A 25,887-nucleotide genomic window follows, 5' to 3' on the forward strand; every position below is an offset into this window, starting at 1 on the left:
TGTGAAGATCTTTGGAACATGGTGGGGTCTGGAAAGGAGACATCTATATCCTATGACATCGCCCTTGCAGCACACACTGCAGCCATCTGGAGGAGTCTGTTTGTGTGTTTTTTGAGTCAGTCTTGAACTTTGTGGGGATCAGGTTCTTCTTGCCAGCAGACCCTAACCTGTATGCCTCAGACCCAATTCCAGAGCTTGAAAGTATCCCACTGTATAAAGGAATTCTCTGAAGGACTGGTTTCTTCCCGTCCCTTCCCATCCCTCCTCCCTGCAGCCCTAGGAAGGAAGAGGAGAAACTTCCTGCTGGCTCAGGAGCCATTCCTGGAGCTGCACAGCCAATGTTTCTCCATCCCACCAATACCAGATACTATTGTGTCAGCCTAGACATGGGCAGTGGCCACTTATTGAGCCCTGGGCTGGCTACTCTCAGTGTCATGATTCCAAAGAGCCAGAAGCAACTGGGCATGGAGACTCTTACATGTAATCCCAACACTCAAGAGGCAGAGGCAGAAGATTACTCTGAGTTCTGAGTCAGCCTGCAGTAGATAGTGGGATGCCAGGCACAGAGTGGATGCCTGTGACCCCAGGCACTAAGAATTCAAGCCCAACCTTGACCATGTGGCAAGTCTGAGGGGAGAGTGAGCTAAGGAGACCCTATCTCAGAAATGAAAGTGAAAGAGAAAGAGTGGAGGGGGAGGGAAGCGGGGAGGAGAGGAGAAAAAAGACAGACAGACAGACAGACAGACAGATGATAGACAGCATTCCTATGCACTAGGAATTAGAGGCTGGGAGAAGTTGGAGGTGGGTCCAGATCATGAGTCGGTAGTGGAGACAGGCAGGAAAAAATATGATTTCTGAGTTTTTGTCCAGCATATCACACTACAGGAGCCTGTGCTGGATCATGAAAACACTGTGACATCCAGGGTAGTTGAGGTCTGTGATCTCAGGACTGTTATCTCCCCACTGTCAAGTACAGATGGTCTGGCAGGATCAAAGTGTCTTTATGCCTCTGGTGCAGAAGAGGCGAGACTTTGCTAGGGCCAACTCAAGGCTGCTGCTTGAGATGCCTTAGCCCCTCTCCCCCCCCCACCCCACCCCCCGCCCATCCTCCCACAGAGGCTAAACCTGACAGCTCCAGGGGTGATGGTGGGGTTCAACCCCTTCACCTGTCAAACCAACACACACTGCTGTGCTTCTCACAGGCCGTGGGACCCATGCACTGGACCGTATTTCCTTTTGTGCCTTGGCCACTGGGAAGCTCAGAGGCAGAGAGATATCTAAGATCTCCCTGTTCTCCTTGGCTCAGCTCTCTGATCTTCGGTGTGCTTGTATTTCCTTTCCGTTCTCTGTAACACGAGCTGTCATGGCATGAAGGATGGACCGACAGAGCACTAATGGAAAGTTCTTTGGAGAGATCTTTGGGACTTCAATGCCTAAGTGACATGGGGTGACACATCTGGGGGCTAAGAGGAACATCACTAGAGTCCCCAGATGTTATCACAGGATGGGGTGATTGTGGTACACAGGGTTGGGGGTCTATTGTAGCAAGAGAGGAGTGCTTGCTGAGGGTAGCTAGGATGGTCATCCACCGTGTATCCCAGACAGATCCTTGAAGGATGACATGTGGCCACGCGAGACAAAGAACTCAAAGTCAGGACAGGTCTGGATGAGGACAGCGTCAAGATCAACCCACAAGTCTGTCAATGGTGGACTTACCTACAAAGGAGGTCCCCTATGTAGGGAAGACTGTTAGCCTGGCCTCATGTGAAGGTCTGAGCTGCCCAACAGCTTCGGGGAGGAACCTCTGCTGGCTTTTGTGACATTAAGATTCTGTTGTTCACCTTTCAGTTCAGGAACCCCCTGATCCTGCTGCTGCTGGGCTCGTCCGTGGTGAGCGTCCTCACCAGAGAGTATGAAGATGCCATCAGCATCGCCCTGGTGAGTAACTGGTGGCCTCTACTCCTGGATTGGGGTGCTCTGGGCTGGTTGTGTCTCCTGCACCTGTCTTTCAAAAAAAAAAAAGATCATGGTTTACGTATGTACGTACGCATACATGTGGGAACATGTGTGCACCTGTACAGAGGCTAAAGGACAACCTCATTTCCCAGGTACCATTCATCTTGTTCTCTGAGGCAGTCTTTCACTAGCCTGGAGCTCACTAAGTAGGCTAGGCTTTCTAGCTAGCAAGGCCCAGGAATCCTCCTGTCTCTGCCTCGGCAGTGCTGGGGCTACAGGGATGCACTGCTACGCCTGGCTTTTTAGTTGGGTTCCGGGGATTGAACTGAGATCTTCATACTCACAAGGCAAGTGCTTTACTGGTGGAGCTATCTCCTAGCTCTGTGGCTGGTTATGGCACAAGATAAAGTGGGTAGGAGTGTACTGTGAGCAAAGGAAGAAAGGGACAGATAAAAGCAAGCAAGCCCACCACTTGCCTTTCTGCCAGCATTGAGGGGTGTGTGTGGTATAGGCGGCCCCAGCGTGAAGGGGTCTGTTTGGGGCAGGCTGTTTGCCGTCTTCTCCCCTCCCCGTGAGATCTGAGTGTTTGTGTTATAAAATGCAGTCGCTTTCTCTCTGCTGCAACCAAATACCAGAAAGAAACATCTCAGAAAAGGTTGTTTTGGCTCCAGCTTTACGAGGGGACAACAGTCCATCTGGTGGTGAAGATAATGCTGTTGTGGTGGTGGGATGGATACACACACACATATATATACATATATATATATGGTAGATATCATTCATATATATATATATATATATATATATATACATATATATATATATATATATATATATATATATATATATATATATATATATAATATTATTTTAAGTCAGGGTTTGTATTCCTGCACAAAACATCATGACCAAGAAGAAAATTGGGGAGGAAAGGGTTTATTTAGCTTACACTTCCACATTGCTGTTCATCACCAAAGGAAGGCAGGACAAAAACTAACACAGGGTAGGATCCTGGAGGCAGGAGCTGATGCAGAGGCCATGGAGAGATGCTGCTTACTGGCTTGCTTCCCCTGGCTTGCTCAGCTTGCTTTCTTATAGAACCCAGGACTACCAGCCTAGGGATGGTACCACCCACAATGGGCCCTCCCACCCTTGATCACTAATTGAGAAAATGTCTTACAGCTGGATCTCATGGAGGCATTTCTTAAGGGAGGCTCCTTTCTCTGTGATAACTCCAGCTTGTGTCAAGTGGACACACAAAACCAGCCACTACTTACACACACACACATAATTTATATATTATATATATTTATAATGTATTCAATATATATTTAATGCACGTGTGTGTGTGTGTTTGTGTGTGTGTGTGTGTGTGTAGTATATATAGGCCTTGGATCACAGGTCCATACCACGAGGCTTGGCGTACAGTAGGCTCAGACCCTCTGAGCCCCAACAGTGAGGTCAGAGCCCCGCTGTAAGTAGGGCTCACATCCCCGCTCCCGGCACCCTGTCTTCCAGGCGGTTCTCATCGTGGTGACTGTTGGCTTCATCCAGGTGCGTACATCCTAAATCCCATCTGGGTGGAGTAACTGGGCCGTGGTGGGAATTTGTCGGGGTTCCCACCCTTGAACAGCACATCTGATGTGCTTCCTGCCAGGAATACAGGTCGGAGAAGTCTCTGGAAGAGCTCACCAAGCTGGTACCTCCAGAGTGCAACTGGTAAGTCTGGACCCCCATGAGCCCATGGTCCATGGAAGGAGCAAATGAATACGCTGATGGGTCTAACAGATGCTTGGCCAGTGCTGTCACCTTCATGGTGTGCCATGGGGAGAGCAGTCTCAGTCTCACTGTGAGTGAGGAGACCTGGTATCTGGTGGCTTGATGTGTGACCATAGGCAGGAGGCGCCACCTCTCTGGGCCTCTGCTCGGGCATCAGGGTCTAACTTGACTTGGCAGGGGCTGTGGGGAAAAGCCTGGGAAATAGAGCAGAAACCTGAGTTTCGCCTGAAGAGAGGGGCCCAGAGCGCCAAGATGAAGTTGAGCTGGGGTGGTAACGGGCCCAGCCTCAGAGCGCGGTGTGGCTGTAGCCTGGCTGTATGTGCAGGGCGGGTCCTAGGCACTGTTCTACTGTTGTGAAGAGACACCATGGCCAAGGCCAAAGGACGAGATTACTGGGGCTCACTGTTTCAGAAGGGGGGGGGTTCATAATCATCGTGACAGGGAGCATGGCAGCAGACAAGTAGGCGTGGTACTGGAGCTTACATTTGAGATACTGAGACAACAACCACAAGTCAGAGTGGAGGAGAGAGAGAGTGAGAGAGCAAGAGTGGGGGAGGGAGAGAGAGCGAGAGAGCGAGGGAGAGCGAGGGAGAGCGAGAGAGAGAGCGAGAGAGCAAAAGAGAGAGAGAGCGAGAGCGAGAGAGAGAGAGAGAGAGAGAGAGAGAGAGAGAGAGAGAGAGAGAGAGAGAGAATGCAAGAGTGCCAGCCAGAGTAGGATGGTGTGGGCTCTTTTGAAAACCCACCCAGGGACACACCTCCTCCAACAAGACCACACCTCCTCCAAGGTGACCACACACCCCCAAGACCACACCTCCTCCAATAAGACCACACCTCCTCCAACATGACCACACCTCTTCCAATAAGACCACACCTCCTCCAACATGACCACACCTCCTCCAATAAGACCACACCTCCTCCAACATGACCACACCTCCTAATCTTTCACAAACAGATCTATAAACTGAGACCAAGCATTCAAACATATGAGACTACAGGAGCCATTCTACCACGAGGATGTTTTCTGTCTGATTGGGTCAGCAGCTCTGGGCAGGTGGCTGCCTCTTGCCAACCCACATGTTGCTCCTCTGCCATTTACTGTCCCCAGCTCCCATCAGCGATGTTTTAAAAAGGAAAATAACAAAAGCAACAAAAGCACCCATCTGTCCTTCACGGCCAGTGCAACACGCATGCGTAGAAACTTCTAGAAGTATCGTCTAACCTGCTCTGTACAGTGTGGGGTCGCTAGCTGTGGTTTCTAAGAACTTCAAGTGTGGCTGACTGAGGAGGCAGGGTCCTCATTTTCTGTCCTTTTTTTGATTTTATTAAAGTGAGAACGTTGGCGGGAGGGATGCTTGGACAGAAAGGAGTCTGAATGCATTAGGGGTCAACTACATTTTTTTAAAAATATTTACTTATTTGTGTGTATTTGTGTCAGTGTAGCATGCCGTGGCATGTGTAAGGCCAGAAGACAATTTGGGGGAGCCAGTTCTCTCCTGCCATGGGCTTCTAGGGGTCAAACTTGCCCTGCTGAGCCATCTTCAGACTCTAGGGCCAGCTTTTAAGGATATCATGTAGAATTCACAAGCCACCCCCTGGAACTGAAGGGAAAGACCTATCCTTCACCCACCCACGGACCTGGCTGAGGGTCCCACATGCGGCTGGGTCCCCTCAGTACCTGTACTGATCATAATGAAGACTAGAGGCACCATGTAGCCTTAGGATATTAGGAGACTCAGACACTCAGCTCAGCTCTGAGCCTGCCCAGAGATTTTTCAGGAACACCCATGACTTAAGTTGGGACTTTAGGTAGGAAGCAAGCCTCATGGGTCATAGGTCTGGCTGGTCTCCCAAGGTGCCAGCAGTTATGGGGTGTGTGTCAGACAGACAGACAGAGACAGATGCAAGACAGAGGAAGAAGGGCACAGTTGGGATGGAGAGGGAGATATGGACCCATAGGCAGGATGAACATTCCAGAAGCTGCAAAGGATAATGACCATCTGGGTCCGCCGGTTGGAGTATGAGGCCATCAGACACCCAGACAGGTGACATTAGCTGAGCAGCCAGAAATGAGTGATCTAGTATGATGACCGGACTTTAAGCTTAAATACCAAGTCTTGCCCTTTTCATAGTTGAGTACATTACCACTACCCCCAGAAGCAAATTCAGAGACAGTTTCCCTTTTAAACCAGGGCCAAGGACCTGGTGAGGTGCTCAGAGATCATCCTGGTAGGAGGAGTTAGGGGACTGTGGGCCTCTGAGAGCTCAGGGCCCTCTCACGAGTAGAGACAGGATAACTGGGAAGCAGCAGATGCTCAGTGCTCCCCAAAGCCCAAACTATCAAACCGAGAAAACTCATAGGGGTGTGGCAGTGATGGGGGCGGGGGGAAACAAGGACAGCTCTGAGGATCATCAGGTGGCCCTGACAGGACACTGGAGGCAGGGAGGGCACTGAAGGAAACACCCGTGGAGCAGCAGCCCAGTGTTCTTGGCTACAAAGAATGGAAAACTTAATTGTGCAGGACACAAGGAAATAATGTCATGTCATAGCAAGGGATCAGCGTGGGGGTTGATTGACGTGGTACCATGGGCTTGGTCTTGCCTCCTCGATCTGACTGGCTTCCCTAGAGGTGCCAAGATGGCCGCCACAGCTCTGGCCATCACTGTCACAATATAAAGGTCCCACTGAAGAGACTGTATATACGGGGCAAGGAGACCTTTCTCACAAGTTCCGGTCAACACCTCATAAGCCTGTCTCGTAAACCTGTCACAGGCAAAAATGGAACCACTCTGGTGATTATACCCAGGTATGGCCCACTAGCTAAATAAACAGGCGGCTGTAGAAAAGGGAGGGGCCCTAAGCAAAATCAAGTCTTCTGCCAGGAGGAAGGGGATTCCTACCCTGTCTCTTAAGGTCTACAAAGACCCAAGACCATGAAAGGGGGTCTGAGTGGAGACAGGAGTAGCAGGAGGTGGATCAGATGGCAGATTTTGTGGGGTGGCTGCCTCCAAGGGGCCATGAGAAGCCACTGGGAGGGTTTTGTCCTAGCTCTGTCTAGTTGCTGAGCTAGGGGAACTAGAAGAAAGGACATCTGCAGTAGAAACCTGTGCCCAGACAGCCATAGGTGACTATGCACTGAGCAGGGCCAGGCTTCCTAGGTGTTGAGGCTGCTGCCCTGATGGCATCCTTCCTTCCTGGCCTCCAAGCCAGGGCAGTGTGTTCTTGCAGTGTCAAAGTGTGATTTCCCAGGTGCCACCTGGAAGCCATAGACTACATGACCTCTACCTCCTGAACCTTCCAGAGGCAGCAGCTCCATCCCTCATGGGAGACCCAGGGTCTCTCAGTAGCCACATGCCTTCCTGAAGTATTTTGAGATGCAAGAGTTTAAAAAGTAGGACTGTAAAGTCTCGAGAGTCTGCCTGCAATAAAAATGCCAAGTCGACCTGTTCATCTAGTTGTCAGAGGGCATGAAACGGGGGTCACCATGCCGTCTCCTCTCCCATGCAGCCTGAGAGATGGCAAGCTCCAGCACATGCTCGCAAGAGACCTGGTTCCAGGAGACATTGTGTCCTTGTCCATGGGAGACCGGATCCCTGCTGACATCCGACTCACTGAGGTGAGCACCCCTTGACACTGTAGCTTGCATATAGTAGCTGGTTCTGCTGAGCAGACAGTGTGGGCACAAGACCCCCAAATCTACCGTTACCAACCAGCTTATTCTTCTAGAACCGAGGTTCCCCTGGCTGTGTGGCTTCCATTACAGTTTGTTACCCATAGTGTCAACAATGGTCCAAAAATATTAGTAATTGTCTTCTCTCTTGAGAGAGTGAAAGAGACAGAGATCATTTATTATAATTTTTTTTCTTTTAGTTGAGTATCTTTCTAGGGAGCTGGTAACACCGCCCCATGACTGAGCAGGGTAGGGGGGTTGGGGAGCAGCCAGCACAGGTCTAACACATCTTGGTTATGTGGGGTTTTGTGCGTGATGTGAGTGAGCTCGCGTGTGTGCGTATGAGCATGGAGGCTGCTGAACCACCTTGGGTGTCATTTCTGACACTGTTCCTTGAGCCCAGAGCTTGCCAAGTAGCCTCAACTGGCTGAACAGTTAGTCCCACAGACCTGCCTGTCTGTCTCCCTAGCTCTGGGATTTCCTTTGCACACTGTTGCCATGGCAGCTGCCACCACCACAACCTCCTCCTCCTCTCTTCCTCCTCCTCCTCTCTTCTTCCTCATCCCTTTCTTCTCCTCCCTCCCTCCTCTTTCCTTCCCTCCTACTTCCCTCCCTCCTCTCCCCTCTTTTTCCTCCTCCTCCTCCTCCTCCTCCTCCTCCTCCTCCTCCTCTTCCTCCTCTTCTTCTTCTTCCTCCTCTTCCTTTTGTCATTGTCTTCTCTTTTCTTCCCATATGGGTCTGGGACTCAGATCAGGTCCTTGTAACTAGCAAGGCAAGCATTTTACCAACTAAACTACCTCCTTACCCAGGGTATATGGTTTACAGAGCAGATCACAGTGGCAAAATCATCTAAGGTAGGATTTGGGTAGGCTATGGGCTACTGCTTAGCAAGGAGGGAAACTGAGGCAGAGAACCATCAAGCATGGCAGAGGTCTGGCTTGGCGACTGCGGTGGAGCTGTCTGCTCTCACACCTTGAAGGTTCAGAGTTACCATCTAGTAGAAGCATACATGGAGCTGTGTGAGGTGATGCTACTACCGCTTGGAGAAAGGACTGGGTGGCAGTCACATGAGTGACAGCCTCTCTCAAGAACAGGTGAGCACTGCTTGGTCTCTTAGTGAGATGAATGGCAAGTGACTGAGAGATTTATCCATGGAGTTCTGAGGATGAGGAGCTCTCTCTGCTGCAAGTGTTCTTGGGAGGTAAAAAGGCAGGGCCACGAGAGGGGCTGCACATGGGCCTCGTTTTGAACTCAACACCTAAAATGCCAAGTGTGTAAGTAACCTGGAGCTCTCTGCTTACCCGCATCGTGCCTCAGTTTCTTTAAATGTAACACAGGAGGTGATAACAGCCTGGGACAGTTAGGAGGGTTAAGTAGCTTTGAGGATACGGAATTGAGGAAACACTGGGTGGTGCAGTCTGTGGGAGAAGCAGGAGACCCTTGGGCATTAAGTCCTGGCCTGGTGTCTCACTTACGACATAACAGTTTGTCCAGTCTGTGCAGAGTACCGTGAGGACCAGGTAATCCATCACCTGTGATGGCCCGGGTATTGGCGGGTAATTTAAGCTATGTAGCCCTGAGTAGACCTCGGGCTTCTAGGTCAGTTTAAGCATCACCTTGACTGCTGCTACTGGCTACGCAGCCTCGGATTAATTTCAATAACGCCCGCATGTATCGGTATTGCAAATATGACACCTTTGTGCCCTGCACATCTCCCTGTTGGCACCTTGCAGCTCCCTGGGATGATCAATAGCTTTTGTTTATTCACGGCAGAAAACCTTTATCAGCGATTAAGCTCCAAGACTCGGGAGTGGCCAGCCCTGATCAGTGAGTTCCAGGAACAGGAGGTTCAGAAGCCTCAGGACAGGACCCACAATAGCCTGTGCACAGCTGCATGGTGTCACAAAGCCTTACCGTCTGTTCCCCTGAGTGGGAACAGAGGCAAAGTTCTTGGCTATTCTTTCCCACTGTGAAGTCTCAAGTGAGGACTTGTCAGAGCTGCAAGGAAGCTTTATCAAGAGGTCCTAGCACTAGGGACAGGATTGTGGGGTAGCGAGCAGAAGCACACACGTAGCCTGGGAAAGGAGGGAGCCTTTGTGAGCCCCATCCTCCAGCATCTTGGTCACATTGGGGCTACGTGGGTTATGTCCCCAGCTCTGTCTTGGACTCACTCATGTCTCTCCACCCCCCAGCCCCTGCCTCATCCCCCGAGATTGTGTCCTCTTCCCACTACCAGCTCCTTCTCCTTCAGATGCTCCATCCGAAGAGACCAGTGTTCATCTATGATCATAGACTGCAAACTGCACTCTGGGCCACTAGAGCCATGTGCACTGTGGTGGGGCCCTACCAGTTTGGCCCCCTAGTGAGGTTACTGCCATCTTGGCTTTGTCTGCGCTCTCTGTGATGTCCGCTCAAGTTGAAGCTGCACAAAGACACATTTGTTAGAACCTTCCCCGGCATTAGCATGTGTGGCTATGCTTGTACTTAGGAGCCTGTTTCTCTTGGAACTTCCTCATGGCCTATAAGGCTGCACAGCCTCCTGAGGTGGCACTCAGCGTAGCTTTGAACCTAGCCTGTTCTTGCCCCTCTCTTGTCCAGCTGTCTTTCTATGTCCCTTCTGCCTGCCAGGCACCAGTAGCTGCTGTAACAAGCCAAGTACAGGAGGCCATGCTCCTCCCTTCTCCCTCCTCCCTTCTTCCTCCTCCCTTCTCCCTCCTCCCCCAGCTCTAGAGACCAGGAGCGTCCCAGTGACCGGAGGTGCCAGTCCCCTGCATTTCTTATGGCCCCTTTCAACCTTTAGCCCCTCTCTGATCATTTGTCCTCCTCAATGACCTTGGGGTGCCATTACCCTTACTCTCTTAGGAGTCAGTATCAGCTCCCTGTTACAGAGAGCCTGTCACACCTGCCAAGTTCCCTCTGCTAAACTGGGAAAACACATCTATACATTCTGAAGATGGTGATGTTGGTATCTTGGGAGGATCCATTCCAGGGCCCCTCCCTTGCCCCACTGTCCTCCAACACTGAGGTAGGGATCCAGGGCCTCGTGCGTGCTAAGCCCACACCAACCGATGAGGAACACAACCTCAGAGTGACATCTCTAGCCCTCGATTTGCATTTTAGTTTGAGACAGGTTTCACTAAGTTGTCCAGGCTGGCTTTGAACTTTTGGCTCTCTTGCCTTAGCCACCCAAGCTCTGGATGGCATATCAGCACTGCCAGGCCTAGCTGACCTATGTTTGTATGTGCAGGGCTCTGTCCTGGGTGCCAAGAATGACCCTGAGCTCCTGGGTTTACAGCCCAGAGGGACAGGCCTGAGCCTGTCCTTGGGGGGTCATTGTTCAGTGGTTGTTGGGAGAGTCTGATAGGAAGGCCTGGACCCAAGAGCCCAGCCCCTGCCTGAGGAGGGCAGGATGGGATTCTTGGAGACAACACAACCACTTTGGGGCTGACCTTGAAGGTTAAATGGACAAGAATTAGCTGTTTTGAACAGGAATAGGCCCAAGCCAGAAGCTAGGCCTGGCTCCACCCAGAGGTACTATTGTCTCCTTGCAGGGGCTGTGCTGCTGGGACTGTTTCCTATTGACCCTTCCCATTCTGAGGTCTCAGCTGAGGTCTGTCCTTCTGCCCAGCCTCCTCCTAGGGGCTTTTCTCCCTGCCCTGTGTCTTTACCTGCTGAGCCACCTCACTGGGCCTGCAGCACACCCCACCCTGGAGAAGCTCACTCCCCATCCAGAGTGGAGCCTTTGGTTATCACATGGCTCTCACAGTAGTGAAAGGTGCTTGGTGGGGGCAGGTACGTGGAGAGGCAAAGAAGTGTTTAGGGAACAGTCGAGCCATGTTTTCTGCTGATTCTGACATTGCAAATAGCATCAAACAGGCTGTAAGACTTGCATGTCTTCCTCGAGAGGCCCAGGGCTCCAAGCTTTTCTAAGTCTGTCTTTCCAAGGCTCCTTCCCTGCCTGACAGCTGTCAATGCTTTTGGTACTGTTCCAAATACTCGAGGCCTCTGAAGGACAAGAGGAGACCTGAGGGTCTCACCTTTGCCCTCCCCAGGTCACAGACCTCCTGGTGGATGAATCCAGCTTCACAGGAGAAGTGGAGCCATGCGGCAAAACAGACAGCCCATTGGCTGGCGGCGGGGATCTCAGCACCCTGAGCAACGTGGTCTTCATGGGGACGCTGGTGCAGTGCGGGAAGGGTCAGGTAAATGGAGCCCCGGCGCCCTGCCAGTTACAGCTCCAGACCCTGTGTTACCTCCGTCTCTCCTCCACACAGGGAGTTGTGATCGGAACCGGGGAGCAGTCTCAGTTTGGAGAAGTTTTCAAGATGATGCGGGCGGAAGAGGTGAGGGCTGTGGGGTTGTGGGCGCTGCGGGGACTGCGGGGACTGCGAGGACTGCGGGGCTTCTGGGCTGCAGGTGCAGGGGCTACGGGGCTGCGAGGCTACAGGGGCTGTGGGGAGGCAGAAGAAGAGGCCAGCAGGGCTGAGGGTGGTCAGCCACAGCTTCCAACAGATTTGTTCTAAGCCAGAGTCAGCCCTGCTCCCCTTCAGAAAATTGGAGGACAGGGGATTTGGGCGCATACTTTTCGTTTTTAATTTTAAAACTTAGCATGTGTGCTGGCAAGATGGCTTAATGAGTGAGGGTACTTGCCACCAAGCCTCATATGGGAGAGAACCATCTCCCGAAAGTTATCCTCAGAACTTCATGTGTGCCTCCCCAACCACCCCTGCCCCATCATGTTTATCAAATATCTGTGCATGGTACCCAAGGTTCCTAACCATGGTCCCTCCACCCTTCCTCCTCCTCCTCCTCCTCAACCTGCAGACACCTAAAACTCCACTGCAGAAGAGCATGGACAAGCTGGGCAAGCAGCTAACTATCTTTTCCTTTGGCATCATTGGTGAGTGAAGTCGGTTCCTGGTGGGTTCTGCAGACCTAGCAGGGCCATGCTGTTGAAACTTCAGGGGCTCCGTGTTGGGCGCCACACACTGTTGGGTGTCTTAGGGTTTCCACTGCTGTGGAGAGACACCGTGACCAAGGCAACTCTTATAAAGGATAACATTTAATTGGGGCTGGCTTACAGGTTCAGAGGTTCAGTCCATTATCATCATGGTGGGAACATAGCTGCATCCAGGCAGGCATGGTGCAGGAGGAGCCGAGAGTTCTACATCTTCATCTGAAGGCAGCCAGGGGAACACTGGCTCCCATGTGGCTAGGAGGAGGGTCTCTAAGCCCACCCCCACAGTGACACACTTCCCCCAGCAAGGCCAGACCTAACAGTACCACTCCCTAGGCCAAGCATATTCAAACCTCCATACTAGTGAAACTGGAGTCCCCTCTTCGGGTTCTTAGTCTCATTAATTAAAGAATTTTATTTATTTATTTATTTATTTTAAGACAGGGTTTCTCTGTATAGCCCTGGCTATGTCCTGGAACTCACTCTGTAGACCAGGCTGGCCTCGAACTCACAGAGATCCACTTGCCTCTGCCTCCCAAGTACTGGGATTAAAGGTGTGTGGCAGCCCCACCCCCACCCCCAGGCAATAAAAGAATTTTTAAATGAGTTTGGAAGAGAGCTTGAGGACATTTTTTTTTTTAAATTAGAATTTGCAAGAAAATAATGGACCATCTTTCAGGGAGACTAATGTGGGGGGAGAGGAAGACAGATGTCCATGGCTTTCTAAAGTTAGACCAGAATGTTCTGCCATGGAGGTCAATAGGCATTTGTATGGAGAAAGAGACAGGGTCAGGGGTAGCTTCAGAAAACGAACAAAAAAGCCCAAAGCATTAGGGAAAACATGTTCTGGCTTTGGTCAGTATCCAAAAGAAAGAGACAGAAAAAGAAAAAAAAAAAAAAAAAAAAAAGGAAAAGCTATCGCTCTGAGTTAGGGCTTGTAACCCTGTGTTTTTCCACCTGCGCTCCCGTTCCCGAATAACAACTGGGAGGATTATTATTATTGAAAAAAGTGCCTAGGCCATAACTTTGGCCTGTTCCCTGCTAGCTTGTAACTTATATTAACCATTTATATTAATTTACATCTGCCCCATGGCCTTAGAGGCTGGGTGGGGAATCTTCCCACGCTTCTCTATTTCCCAGAATTCCTCAATCCCCCGCCCCGCCCCCCACGGGATGTCCCACCTACTAATCCTGCCTCAGCTTATTGGCCATTCAGCTCGTTATTGACAGATGATGCTTCCACCCAGTACACAAGAGATTATCCCTGCAAGAACTCAGAAATGGGGCCAACTGATTAGAATTGCCTGGTGAGGCTCTGTGAAGGATTGATGTAAGGGCATTCTCCAGGGGGGAAACGTGCATTATGTCTTTAAGGGAATGATTATTTCTCCCGCCTCCTTAGAAGGACTTCCGGTGAATCAGACTTCCTAGGGGTGGTCTCTAGCTGGTGATTGACAGACCCGGCTAGATTAACCCATAAGGGAAGGGACAATGGCCTATGATGTTCTCAACTTTCGAGCAGATCAGAATGCCCTGTCTCTACCAAGAGCCAAAGGAGAACCATTAGAAAGAGTCCCATCCTCAATGGCCTTTTCGGATCCCATAACAACACTGTTAGAGGAAAGACTCGAATTAGGGACGGTACCTCCAGAGAGCTCCAGGTTCTCATATCCTGGAACAAAGCATTGGACCAGAAGCTTGTGAATGGGGAGAAATGTAGAGATATTGTATTCAGGAAGAGAAAGGCATGGTAGACAGTGAAGAGGGTAAGAGAGCAACAGAGAACAATGGGGCCCAGACTCAGGTCTTTCAGTCCTTCTCTCTCTTGCTGGAACATCTTGTGAATTTGTTCCTGGCTCCCAGGGTGACTCAGGTCAATTCTTCCCCCGCACCTCCAGGGCCCAGCACAATACCTAGTGCTTTGTAAACATTTGATAACTGATCGGCAAAGGAGGAAGAGGAAATTTAATCAGGACCTAAGACATATTTAAAAAAACAGTGACCCCGGGGCGTTGGGGTGTGGCTCTGTGGTAGAGAGCTGGCTGGTGTGTGTGTGAGGCTCTGGGATCCATCCCCAACACTGAAAAAAGAAAAAAACAAAACAAAAGTAAGAGGAAGCAACAGAGGCTTACCCCAGCCCTCACAGGAATTAACAGAATATAGACGAGAACTGCCCAGTGTGAGAACTGCCCAGTGTGAACTGGTGTCGAGTGTCTTCATCCTAAGCTTGGTGGGAATCTTCTGGGAGGGGGTGGGGAGTGTGTGGGGGGAAGAGACAGGATTTTATTTCCTAGTAGAATGTGGTTTTTTTTTTTTTTTTAACAGAAAAGTTGGGTGTGTGTGGGTTCTTTTTATTTCTTTGCTTTTGTTCATTTGAAACAATGTCAATGCTGACCTCAAACACATGGCTATCCTCCTGTCTCCGCCTCCAGAATGCTGGGATTGTAAGTATGAGCCACCATGCCTACATATCCTGTGTTATTTCTTTTGCACTGCTCGCCCATCCCCCAGTCCTGGAGACTGGACCAGGGCTCCGAGCACTCGAGGCCATCCTTCTTTCCCAGCTCTGCAGTTTCAAGCTCCCGAGGTCACTACTTAGTCCCAGCATTTGAGTTCCCAGAGGGCCCCTCGGCAAGCCGCTATAAGCACGATGAGACACTGGGGACACAGGAGCCCAGACTGATGCTGCCCTGTCTCTTGCAGGTCTCCTGATGCTGGTTGGCTGGGTGCAAGGGAAGCCCCTTCTCAGCATGTTCACTATCGGGGTCAGGTAAGTGGCAAAGGCTCCCAGGTCTCTTCCCCCAGCAGAGCGTGTAGCATGCTGCAGGCCAGGCAGGGATGGGAGAGATACTTCTTGACCCCATCAAACTGGGTCTCCAGTGGCATACGGGAGAAGGCATGCACTGTATAGAACATGGGGACCCCTTCTCATCCCTCTTTGCTGAGGGTTGGATCTACCCAGCTGAGAGCCTGGGCCATATGGTAGCCTGTCTAGATAAGAGTGTGCCCCCAACCCAGACAGGGTGTGACCTTGTTTCTCAGTTTCTAGTCACCGTGACAAAACACATGAGGAAAGGAAGTAAGGGAGCAATAACTTCTTTTGGCTCAAGGTTTCAGAGGGTTCCCCACGGTCACCTTGCTCCTGTGGTGAGCCAGACCCTGTGGTGGAAGGCATAGCAGGCCAGAGATTCTCCTGGCAGAAATCGGGGAGACACGCAGGTGCCCCTGGTTCTCCTCTTTCATTCCGTCTAGGCCCTTTGGGGTGGCACTGCCCCACAAACTCCCAGCCAATCCTCTTATACCCAGAGGTATGCTTTACTAACCTCTCTGTCCAATCAAGCTGGCAGTCCAGAGACTCTAAGATGGGCCAGGGCGGAGCTCAGTGATAGAATGTCGTTGGGATGTGCAAAGCCCTGGGTTCCATCCCTGTACCACCAAAGATCAGCACAACATCTTACCATGGCTTGATTACATCTACCAAGACTCTGTTCTCAGATAAGGTTAGCCATACATCCAGGGTTAGGACCTGGATGAATCCATCAGCCTCTCTGTCTGTTTCTGACAGGATCTCATGTAGCCCAGGCTTGCCTTGAACTTCTGATACCCTGCATGTGCCTGGTATATGCCCTGCTGGGAATTGAGCCCAGGGTTTGGGGGGTACCCAGGAGTGGGAGCCTGGATCCTCTGATACCAAGACAGGGAACCGGAATTGAACAGGTGATGCTAGCTGGTCCTTGCTCAACTCCACGAAGTCACACATGCTCCATTTTACAAGTGGGGAAACTGAGACTCAGGCTTTACAGCTGCTCATGGCTATAGAATCGAAGAGTGGAGGACAGACTCTGAACCATCCCTCATGGTGCAGGATAGGACTTCTAAGATTCTGTTCCCACCCTTGGCAGCCGGCAGTCCTCACCGGCCTACAAATATTGACTGAGGGTTGACGGGCTGGCTGTTACATCATCAACGCACTGACTGAGCCTCAGGCCTGGGCCCTCGTAGGGTTTTCAGGCTGGAGAAGACAGTAAATGTGAACGATTTAAGTGTGGGTTAGCAATGTGGTTCCGGAGCTGGAGAGATGGCTCAGTGGTTTAAGAGCACTGACTGCTCTTCTAGAGGACCTGGGTTCAATTCCCAGCATCCACATGGCAGCTCACAACTCTGTGTAGCTCCAATTCTAGCGTGTCTGGCACCTTCACGGGCATACATGCAGGCAAACCACCGATGCACATAAAATAAAAGCTAAATAAGCCTTACAAATAAACAATGCAGTTAACAGCTTAACATCCATGCTGTATTGATACCCCATGGGTAATGCTGTGAGAGAGACTGAGAGGGAGCTAGGAAGGGACCTGGGACTGGGGAAGTGCCCAGGGATGTGTTTTCTGGGGCACTGAGAGTAGGGAGTTGACAAAAGACAGCTAAGAGAATATCATGAAGGGGAGCATCAGGCAGGAAGAGAATAGCAGGAGGGGAGCACCAGACAGGAAGAGAATAGCAGCAGGGGAGCACCAGGCAGGAAGAGATTAGCAGGAGAGGAGCACCAGGCAGGAAGAGAATAGCAGCATGGGAGCACCAGACAGGAAGAGAATTGCAGGAGGGGAGCACCAGGCAGGAAGAGAATAGCAGCAGGGGAGCACCAGGCAGGAAGAGAATAGCAGCAGGGGAGCACCAGGCAGGAAGAGAATAGCAGGAGGGGAGCACCAGGCAGGAAGAGAATAACAGGAGGGGAGCACCAGACAGGAAGAGAATAACAGGAGGGGAGCACTAAGCAGGAAGAGAATAGCAGGAGGGGAGCACCAGACAGGAAGAGAATAGCAGGAGAGGAGCACCAGGCAGGAAGAGATTAGCAGGAGAGGAGCACCAGGCAGGAAGAGAATAGCAGCATGGGAGCACCAGACAGGAAGAGAATTGCAGGAGGGGAGCACCAGGCAGGAAGAGAATAGCAGCAGGGGAGCACCAGGCAGGAAGAGAATAGCAGCAGGGGAGCACCAGGCAGGAAGAGAATAGCAGGAGGGGAGCACCAGGCAGGAAGAGAATAACAGGAGGGGAGCACCAGACAGGAAGAGAATAACAGGAGGGGAGCACTAAGCAGGAAGAGAATAGCAGGAGGGGAGCACCAGGCAGGAAGAGAATTGCAGGAGGGGAGCACCAGGCAGGAAGAGAATGCAGGAAGGAGCATCACTGACTCAAAAGGTAGAAAAGCAGAAGAGTCACTGAGGAGACATTGTAAAAGAAATAAAAGCGGAGACTCATTCTTGTAGGAACTCTACCTCAGGCCTCGATGGCCAGTCTGTTATTAAGGATGGTTCAGGAACTTGCTCTTCCTGGTCTCTCCTGATCTTTTATTAGTTTGTGGATTATTTTTTTTTATGCTATGAACATAGTCAGGTGTGCACACTACACCCATCTCTTGACATATGGGGGCGTCCCCCTTATAATCTAAAGTAAATGTTTGCGTAGCTGGTCTATCCAGCCCGGGCCATAAAACCAAGGAAATTGTCTTTGCCATCACCATGGAAACTGACCCCCCTCCCATGCCAAATTCAGTAATCCAGGTTTATATAACTTGTCTCTGAATGGCTCATTGTCTCCGGGTGAGAGGTCACTATTTATAGTTCTCCTCTTTTTGTTTTGTTTTGTGCTTTTTTTAAGACTAGGATCTGATACAGCTCAGGCTAGCCTCATGCTCATGGTGATCCCCCTGCCTCTGCCTCCTGAGTGCTGGAATTGCAATCGTGAGCCACCATACACTGCTGAGACCAGAAAACCCACACTACACCATACCACCATACACACTGCATTTAAAAAAAAAAAAGAAGAAGAAAAGCATTTATCTATTTGAGGGTAGGCAGGCACATGTGGAGGTATGTTTGAGATGTGCACATGCGTACATGGAGACCAGGGCACAAATTGCAGGAGTCAGTTCTCTTCTTCTACCATGTGGGTTCCGGAGATGGAACTCCATCTCCAGTGAGTGCTCGGTGGCAACTATCTTTACCACCTGAGTCCTTTCACCAGCCTGGCTCTTTTCTCAGTGGGAAACCCAACCATGACCCTCAGTGCGCTGAGGTACCATGGGTGATGAAGGCGAGGGGGAAGTGGCATCAACGTAACCAGAAATGGCTTTCAATTAGAACTCTGTCATGTTGAAAATTTTCTGTTACTAATGCTTACAAATTAGGTCCCTGTCAGGCTGGACATGTGGCTCGGTTGGTAGGGCACTTGCCTAGCATGCTTGATGCCCTGGGTTCCACTCCAGCACCTCGGAAACCAGGTGTGGTTGTGCATGCGTCTCGTCCCCACTTTCGAGGTGGAAGAAGGAAAATCAAGGTTATCTTTAGCTACATAGTGAGTTCAAGGCCAGCCTGAGCTATGTGAAACCTTGTCTTGTAAAACAAAACAAATATAGTCACTATATTAAAATAGCACTTGGCCTCCAGTTTCTTGGGAAGGACAGTTGATCTGGCAGAATGCTTGTCCCAGACCGCTGGGTGACAGTTTGCTTTGGGCAGGCCTAGCCTGGGGCTCCCATGCTCAGCATGGCTGGGGCTGACTCCTCTCTTATCTTGTGTGTGGCTCCTCAGGTAACAGAGTTTTCCCTACCACGCCCACAACCCAAGAAGTCGCTTTTTAGAAATTACTGTGGGCAGCTCCCTCTAATGAAAATACTTGAGAGTTCGCTATGGTTACAAGGCAGTCGCCTCCACCTCCACTCTAGGGCTAAAGGAGGGGGGATTGGGTGGTGGGTGTGGCCAGCTTCTCTCAGGATCTAAGCTGGGGGGGCGGTCACAGTGTTGAAGGGGCATTCGTGAAGTGTGCAGACATCAGATCTACTCCTGTGAAGGTGTGCATGTGCACGGGATGGGGTGAGGGTCCCCTCTGCTTTGGTTTCTTTGGTAGCCACAGGAAAAATAGTAAACCACTAAATTAGCCAGTGACCACTAGAATTTAAGGGACCCAGAGAAGAGTCCACATGCCACTAGTCTCCTGACTCGGTAACTCTACCTCATAATTCTCATAAATGAGAATGGTTGAAATGCTAAAAAATATATATATATAGCAGGCGCCAATTCACACTAACATGTGACTGCACGACTGGAGAGGCCCCTCTCAAGTCACAGATGTAGTTTACCAGGGATGTAGTCAGGACAGAAATAGTGAAGGAGACCAGTGCATCATGGGATTAGAAAATGAATAGAATGTTCACCGGGGCAAAGACAGCTTCACTAGCGCCAGCTGAGACTCATATCACTCTTTGGTGTGTTAAGTCTGGTTCGACTTTTCTACCCAGTCTGGCTGTGGCAGCCATTCCAGAGGGGCTGCCCATCGTTGTCATGGTGACGCTGGTCCTGGGGGTGCTTCGGATGGCTAAGAAGAGGGTCATCGTGAAGAAGCTGCCCATTGTAGAGACTCTTGGTGAGGGCTCCCCCTCCCATGCAGACCGAGTCAGGGGGCGGTGTGGGGTTGGGTTGTATGAACCTGGGGCTTCAAGCATGTGTGTCACCCAGGCTTGGTGACAGCTCATCTCTCTAAACCTGTCTCTATGGTACCAGGTTGCTGTAATGTCATCTGCTCTGACAAGACAGGCACTCTGACAGCCAATGAAATGACAGCAACCCAGCTTGTCACATCTGATGGGTTCCATGCCGAGGTAAGCCTCAAGCTCTTTCACAAGGCAGGAGACCAAGGTGTGCCCTGCTAACCCCCTCCTGCCTGGGGAAATGACAGAGTCCTCTAGTAATAGCAAGGAAGAAATAAATACCTTGGAGGTTGGTCTAAGAAAGTATTGTGACCAATTAAAGATGGCCTTTTTGATTTTATTTATTTATTTATTTATTTATTTATTTATTTTGGTTTTTGGGTTTTTTGTTTTGTTGTTTTTGGTTTTGGTTTTTGTTTTGTTTTCAAGACAGGGTTTCTCTGTGTATCCCTGGCTGTCCTGGAACTCACTCTATAGACCAGGCTGGCCTCGAACTTAGAGATCCGCCTGCCTCTGTCTCCTGAGTGCTGGGATTAAAGGCGTGCGCCACCACTGCCTGGCTCCTCTTTTATTTCTTTTTAATTGTCACATCTTACTTTTTATATTTTTTCAGGATGGAACCCAGGGTCCCCTCCATGCTAGACAGGCACTGTACTCCTGAACCACACTCCCATCCCCTCATCAGTGTCCCACCCCGATTTTGTGGTGCTGAGGATCGCCTGGCATGCTGGGAAAACACTCCGCCATTGAGCCGTACTCCCTGGCTCGCTGTTCACTTTTATTTGGAGACAAGGTCTTAACTTTGTAGCCAGGCTGACTTTGAACTTGAGATCACCTGCCTCGGCCTCTCCAGTAGCGAAGAGGACAGAGCCTGTCTCTCCTGGAGCTTTTTGAAACAGAGTTTCACTCTGTAGCCTAGGCTGGGCTGAACCTCACTGAGTAGCCCAGGATTTACTGCGTAGTAAATCTCTTGTCTCAGCTTCCCATATGATGGAGTTTCCAGGCCTGAGTCACCCCACCCAGATCTTTACAAAATTTAAAGGCTACAAACGTACCTGTCACCACCCATGACAAACTGACCCTGAGTCACTGCTCTCTGCCTCGCCCGTGGCACAGCTGTACGCTCCCTAGTATGGATATTTTTCGGTGGAGCTTTCCAGAGCAAAGGATCACCAAGGGGGGGCTCACAGGCCATGGCCTTGGAGGCCAGAAGAGGGCGCTGGAGTCCCCCAAAGCTGGTGTTACAAGCAGTTTGAAGCCATCTAGTGGTGGTGCTGGGAACTGAACATGGGTCCCTAATAAGACCACTCTTAACCACTGGCTGCCCCTCGGGCCACCTCTCAATAGAATAGCATTGTCTTGGCACACTGCCATGCTGATCTGTAAAACATTACATGGCTGGTTGCTTTTCTGCCCCAGCCTGCACCATCTTCCCTGATAGAGGTTTACGAGCTGCAGAAGTCTCAGTGTTTCCTCTCGGCTTAGGGTGCAGTCTCTTCCAAGCCCTCTCTGTGTGCACCTTAGCTTGTGTAACCACAGCCTCCACTGGGAGGGCTTGCAGCCTCTACTGTCAGAAAGAGGTCCTGGGGCAGCTGACAGTCTGCAGGGTCATCCTCAGTGTAGGCTTATGGCTTTGGGGTAGACCTAGGAGAGGGAACTTGTGCCATGCAGGGGTTGGGGGTTTTAGCTCTTAATGACACCCTCCTGCCGTGTCCTTCCAGGTCAGTGGCATCGGATACAGTGGCGAAGGGACTGTGTGTCTTCTGCCATCCAAGGAAGTAATCAAAGGATTCAGCAACGTGTCAGTGGGGAAGCTGGTGGAGGTGAGGATTGGGTAGTCATAGTGGAGTGGTGTGAGACTTGCCCGAAATGAAGGGGGGTGACTGACTGACCTCAGGGGTTGGCTCAGACATCACCCCTAAGTGGATAGGAAGGCAGAAGGGAAAAGGAAGGCTGGAGCCTGGCTGGGCTCCTGGTGGGGATCCTGATCCTCCTCCACCTAAGTCATCAGCCCTCTCTGTATGGCAGGCAGCCCCCAGGAAGTCAGAGCCTCCCTCCTCCCCGGCAGCCCTTCTTCTCACTTGGGCCCTGCTTGGCTGCCTTCCCTCCCCTCAGCCCCCTCAGCTCCAGCCTTACAGACTCAGGAACAAACTCGCAGACACCACTGGAAGGCTGAGCTCAGCCCCAGGGTGACAGGGAAGAGGCAGTTGCTCATGCCCTCCAGTTTCTAGTCCAGATTTCTCCCTAAGCTAGCTGCTGCGGAGTCCTTCCATAAAGGCTGTGGCTTAGTGATGTCTGCTCATCCTCCCATCACTTCCTTGCTCCAGAGCACGGTGTCACCTCAAGTAGAGACCCTACTAGTGGTCATTGCCATCCCACCACCCCACCTCAGACCCCAGGCCACCTGTGCCAGGTGCTCCCCTATGACAGCTTCTGGCACCATTTCCTATCCTGGTGGTACAGACCTGGCATCCCAGCTACTCGAGAGGCTAAGGCAAGAGAATTGCAGGTTCAAGGCCTGCCTGGGCAACTTAGCAAGCCCTACCTCAAAATGTAAAATGAAAAACTGAAACTACACAGTTCAGTGGGAGAAGACTTTTCCAGCATGTGAGAGGCGCTGAGTTCCACACCCGAGTGTGGGGGAGGGGAGGAGAGCACACATCTGTATGTGTCTGAGTCACTGGCTTATTTGAAGAGAACCCTTCATAGCCTGGCCCAGTGCTAAGACCATGCCTACAGTGTCCAGCCTTTTCATGGTGTGAGTGAGCCCAGGGCCCAGGTGCTGTTCGCAATACTGACTTCGGATATTGCAAACCCCCGCCTTCAGGCAGGCTGTGTTGCCAACAACGCTGTCATCAGGAAGAATGCTGTAATGGGGCAGCCTACAGAAGGGGCCTTGATGGCGCTGGCCATGAAGGTAAGAGGTCAGAAGAGGATGTTAGTGTCTTCTGTGACTCTCCACTTGCTCCCTTGAGACAGGGTCTCTCACTGAACCTAGAGCCAGGCTGGCAGCGAGCGATCCCCAGAAATCTTCCTGTTACCCTCCCCATCCCCAACAGCACTGAGGTGACAACACATACGACCGCTTGCTGGCCTAGAAGTTTTGGTTCTAGAGTGGGAAGAACTCCCACCAGGAGCCATAACCAACATTCCACTGAAGTGGAATCCCAGCCTTCCCCCTGCCTACTGTGGGCTTCTGGCACCCAGAAGCCAACAGGCTAAGAAAGGGATAACCGTGTTAGAAGGGCTGACTGACCCCCATAACCAAGGGAAACTAGCTTGCTTCTCCACAAGAAGTGTCTGCAGTGGAGAGGATCCTTTAGGGTGTCTGTTGGTCCTACTGTGTCCTGTGGTTAAAGTCAATGGAAAACTACAACAGCCTAATCCAGGCAAGATGACAAAGGACACAGATGCTTCAGGGATGAAGGTATGGGTCACTCCTCCAGGAAAAGAGCCAAGACCCGCTGAGGTGCTTGCTGAGGATAGAGGAAACACAGAATGGGCCGTAGCAGAAGGTAGTTATAAATACCAGCTAAGGTCACATGACCAGTTACAGAAACAAGGATTATAATTGACATGTTCCATCATGCTTTGTTAAGAATGTGTGTGTGTGTGTGCATATACACACATGTGTTAAGCAGATATTTGTGTTTTCTTTTCTCTCTTTTTCATGTCACTACACTGATTCTGTAATCAGTTCTGTTCCTATGGAGGACACTAACTAGTACACATGGGTGCTGGGGATTTGAACTCATGTCTTCATGTTGGCAGAGCAAGGCCTCTTACCTGCAAAGCCATCTCCCCAGGCCTAGACATCTGCCCACCCCGTCTTACGTCATCTTCACAATTTCATTACTTAGTTTTAGGTACTGAGAATGGAACTCAGGGCACTACAGTTGGCTGAGCCACGCTCCAACCTTAATTGAGTTCACTGGGTTTGCACAAAGTAACATGGGGACCCCAAACAGCCACGTCCCTGCAAAGCCCACCCCAGCATGGGTGTGACATCCCCTGAGCTGCGGAGATAGAACCCACCCCTGATCTGGTGTCCCCTGCAGGGACCCTTCTACCTCTTACATACTCTAGCATGCCCACTGCAGTTGAGAACATTGCAGTTGGGGGGCGCGGGGAGCTAGAATCCCGGATGAGGACACATAAGGGTCTGAGGCCCGCCCTACTCCTCCTCCTGAGGGGATGTCAATGGGCCTCATCCTGAGGGTCTCTTGGGATGAGTCACACTTCTCTGATGAAGATACTCATGGCTGCCTTTCTCAGAGGATGGCATTCCACAGATCAGCCACTGCTCACTGCTGTGGGGGCTGCAGGCGTATCTGTGCTTTGAGAAGCATGGGGGGCTGACTCTTTCCAGGCATGGTAGCACATGCCTTTAATCTCAACATTAAGGAAGAAGAGCTGGGCAGATCTCTGTGAGTAAAGGGGCAGCCTGGTCTAGATAGCAAATCCCAGGCTAGCCGGGGCTATAATGTGAGCCCCTGTATCAATAGGGGACCAGGGTACTATGGCTGCCTCTTTCCACAAGTCATTCCCACATCTACCACTGTTACTGGAATTTTGGAATTTTCCTCCCAGACACTAACTCTAGTGCATGAGATACCCAGCTAACACCAGGTTGCTTTTAGAAAACTGAGTTTGATCTGGTGAGCAACAGGCCCCAAAGTCCTCAAAGACCACACAGCGATGGCCCTGCAGGCCCCAGGCTACACCTACCCAAACGCCTTTGTTCCCTAGAAGTTTCTAAAGGAGCTGAGGCAAAGGCTTGGTTCTGGGACCAGAGAAAAGAAATTGTTTTCCTGGGTGAGACCTCTGAAAACAGGCCGTCTTCCTTCCCATAGCTATAGCCTGGGATTCTGCAGTTGGGATGCTGATTTACACGGACAAAGCTTAGCATGCAGCCTGGCTCAGGATGACTCCCTAAAAACGTCCCCTCTAACACCCTAGATGAACTTAGGTGGCATCAAAGATTCGTACATACGGAAAAAGGAAATCCCCTTCAGCTCGGAGCAGAAGTGGATGGCAGTGAGGTGCAGCCCAAGGAACGAGGTAAGCTTGCCTTGTGTTGAGACAAGTTTCACTAAGGGGCCTAGACCAACCTGGAACTCGGGAACCTCCTGCCTCAGTGTCTGAGAGCTGGGATGATAGGCACACCCTGTGTCTGTGATGCTATCCTTCCCTCAAACCAAAATAAGGCACAAACACCTAGGAAAGAGTGGCGGGGGTACTCTACACCTTCCAGAAACCTCCAAATAGAAAGACAACAGCCATGAACCAGGCAGTCTGGCCCATGGTGGGCACAGTGAGGACCCTGATCCAGCCACAATGTGGGGGTCTCAGGTTCCTCCTGACCTGCATTGGAAAGTCCAGGTGTGGACCCGGGGACTGGTGTCTTTGGGGGTTCTGATAAAGGCTCAAGTGCGAGGCAGCTGTCTATGCAGCAGGAAGCACCCAGTGGCAGTGGATTCTTTTCCTTTTCTTTCCAAGGATCGGGAAGACATTTACTTCATGAAGGGGGCCTTTGAGGAAGTGATCCATCACTGCAGCATGTACAACAATGGGGGCATCCCCCTGCCTCTGACACCCCAGCAGAAGTCCTACTGGCAACAGGAAGAGAAGAAGATGGGGTCACTTGGCTTGAGGGGTTGGTATTGTGTCCTCCCACCCCCTTCTCACTGGGACTTGGAGTTTGCCCGGAGTGATGCTGGGATTCACGAGAATCCTGGGCAGATCTGCCACCATCCAGAACAGCAGGCAGGTGCAGGCTGACAGCAAGGCCCAGTGTGAGACTGCCCAGTCACCAGTGACCCCTGCTGATGCAGGGGTGGCTTATGTACTGGGAGCGTCATTTGCCTCTTTCTCAAGAGCATACAGAGTTTGTGCCGTGAATTAATTTCAGGCACAAACTTCACTCCCTGCCCTCTTGGTCACTTTGACGGTTTCTCGGCGACATGGTCAGTGTCTTCCCCCATCAGACTGATGTTAAAACCCTCGTGCCATTTGCTGCCCGGTCCCTTGGAGAAAAACTCTGA

General features: G+C 51.0%; 1 protein-coding gene across 1 annotated transcript in view; it reads left to right on the forward strand.

The window, feature by feature from the left end:
- The window catches only part of Atp2c2 (ATPase secretory pathway Ca2+ transporting 2), a 56,786-nt gene that overhangs the window by 21,431 nt on the left and 9,468 nt on the right, over positions 1-25,887 (forward strand). Inside the window, exons 4-17 of the mRNA XM_034522490.2 lie at positions 1,849-1,938; positions 3,475-3,510; positions 3,614-3,675; positions 7,241-7,349; positions 11,456-11,605; positions 11,678-11,746; positions 12,228-12,303; positions 15,064-15,130; positions 19,655-19,779; positions 19,917-20,014; positions 21,565-21,666; positions 22,671-22,760; positions 24,803-24,904; positions 25,343-25,499. Coding sequence (XP_034378381.1) covers positions 1,849-1,938; positions 3,475-3,510; positions 3,614-3,675; positions 7,241-7,349; positions 11,456-11,605; positions 11,678-11,746; positions 12,228-12,303; positions 15,064-15,130; positions 19,655-19,779; positions 19,917-20,014; positions 21,565-21,666; positions 22,671-22,760; positions 24,803-24,904; positions 25,343-25,499 — 1,333 coding nt within the window. The remainder of the gene's footprint in view (positions 1-1,848; positions 1,939-3,474; positions 3,511-3,613; positions 3,676-7,240; positions 7,350-11,455; positions 11,606-11,677; positions 11,747-12,227; positions 12,304-15,063; positions 15,131-19,654; positions 19,780-19,916; positions 20,015-21,564; positions 21,667-22,670; positions 22,761-24,802; positions 24,905-25,342; positions 25,500-25,887) is intronic.

This window comes from Arvicanthis niloticus, chromosome 18 (genome assembly GCF_011762505.2).
Source record: "Arvicanthis niloticus isolate mArvNil1 chromosome 18, mArvNil1.pat.X, whole genome shotgun sequence".
In the NCBI taxonomy this organism is placed as follows: Eukaryota; Metazoa; Chordata; class Mammalia; order Rodentia; family Muridae; genus Arvicanthis; species Arvicanthis niloticus.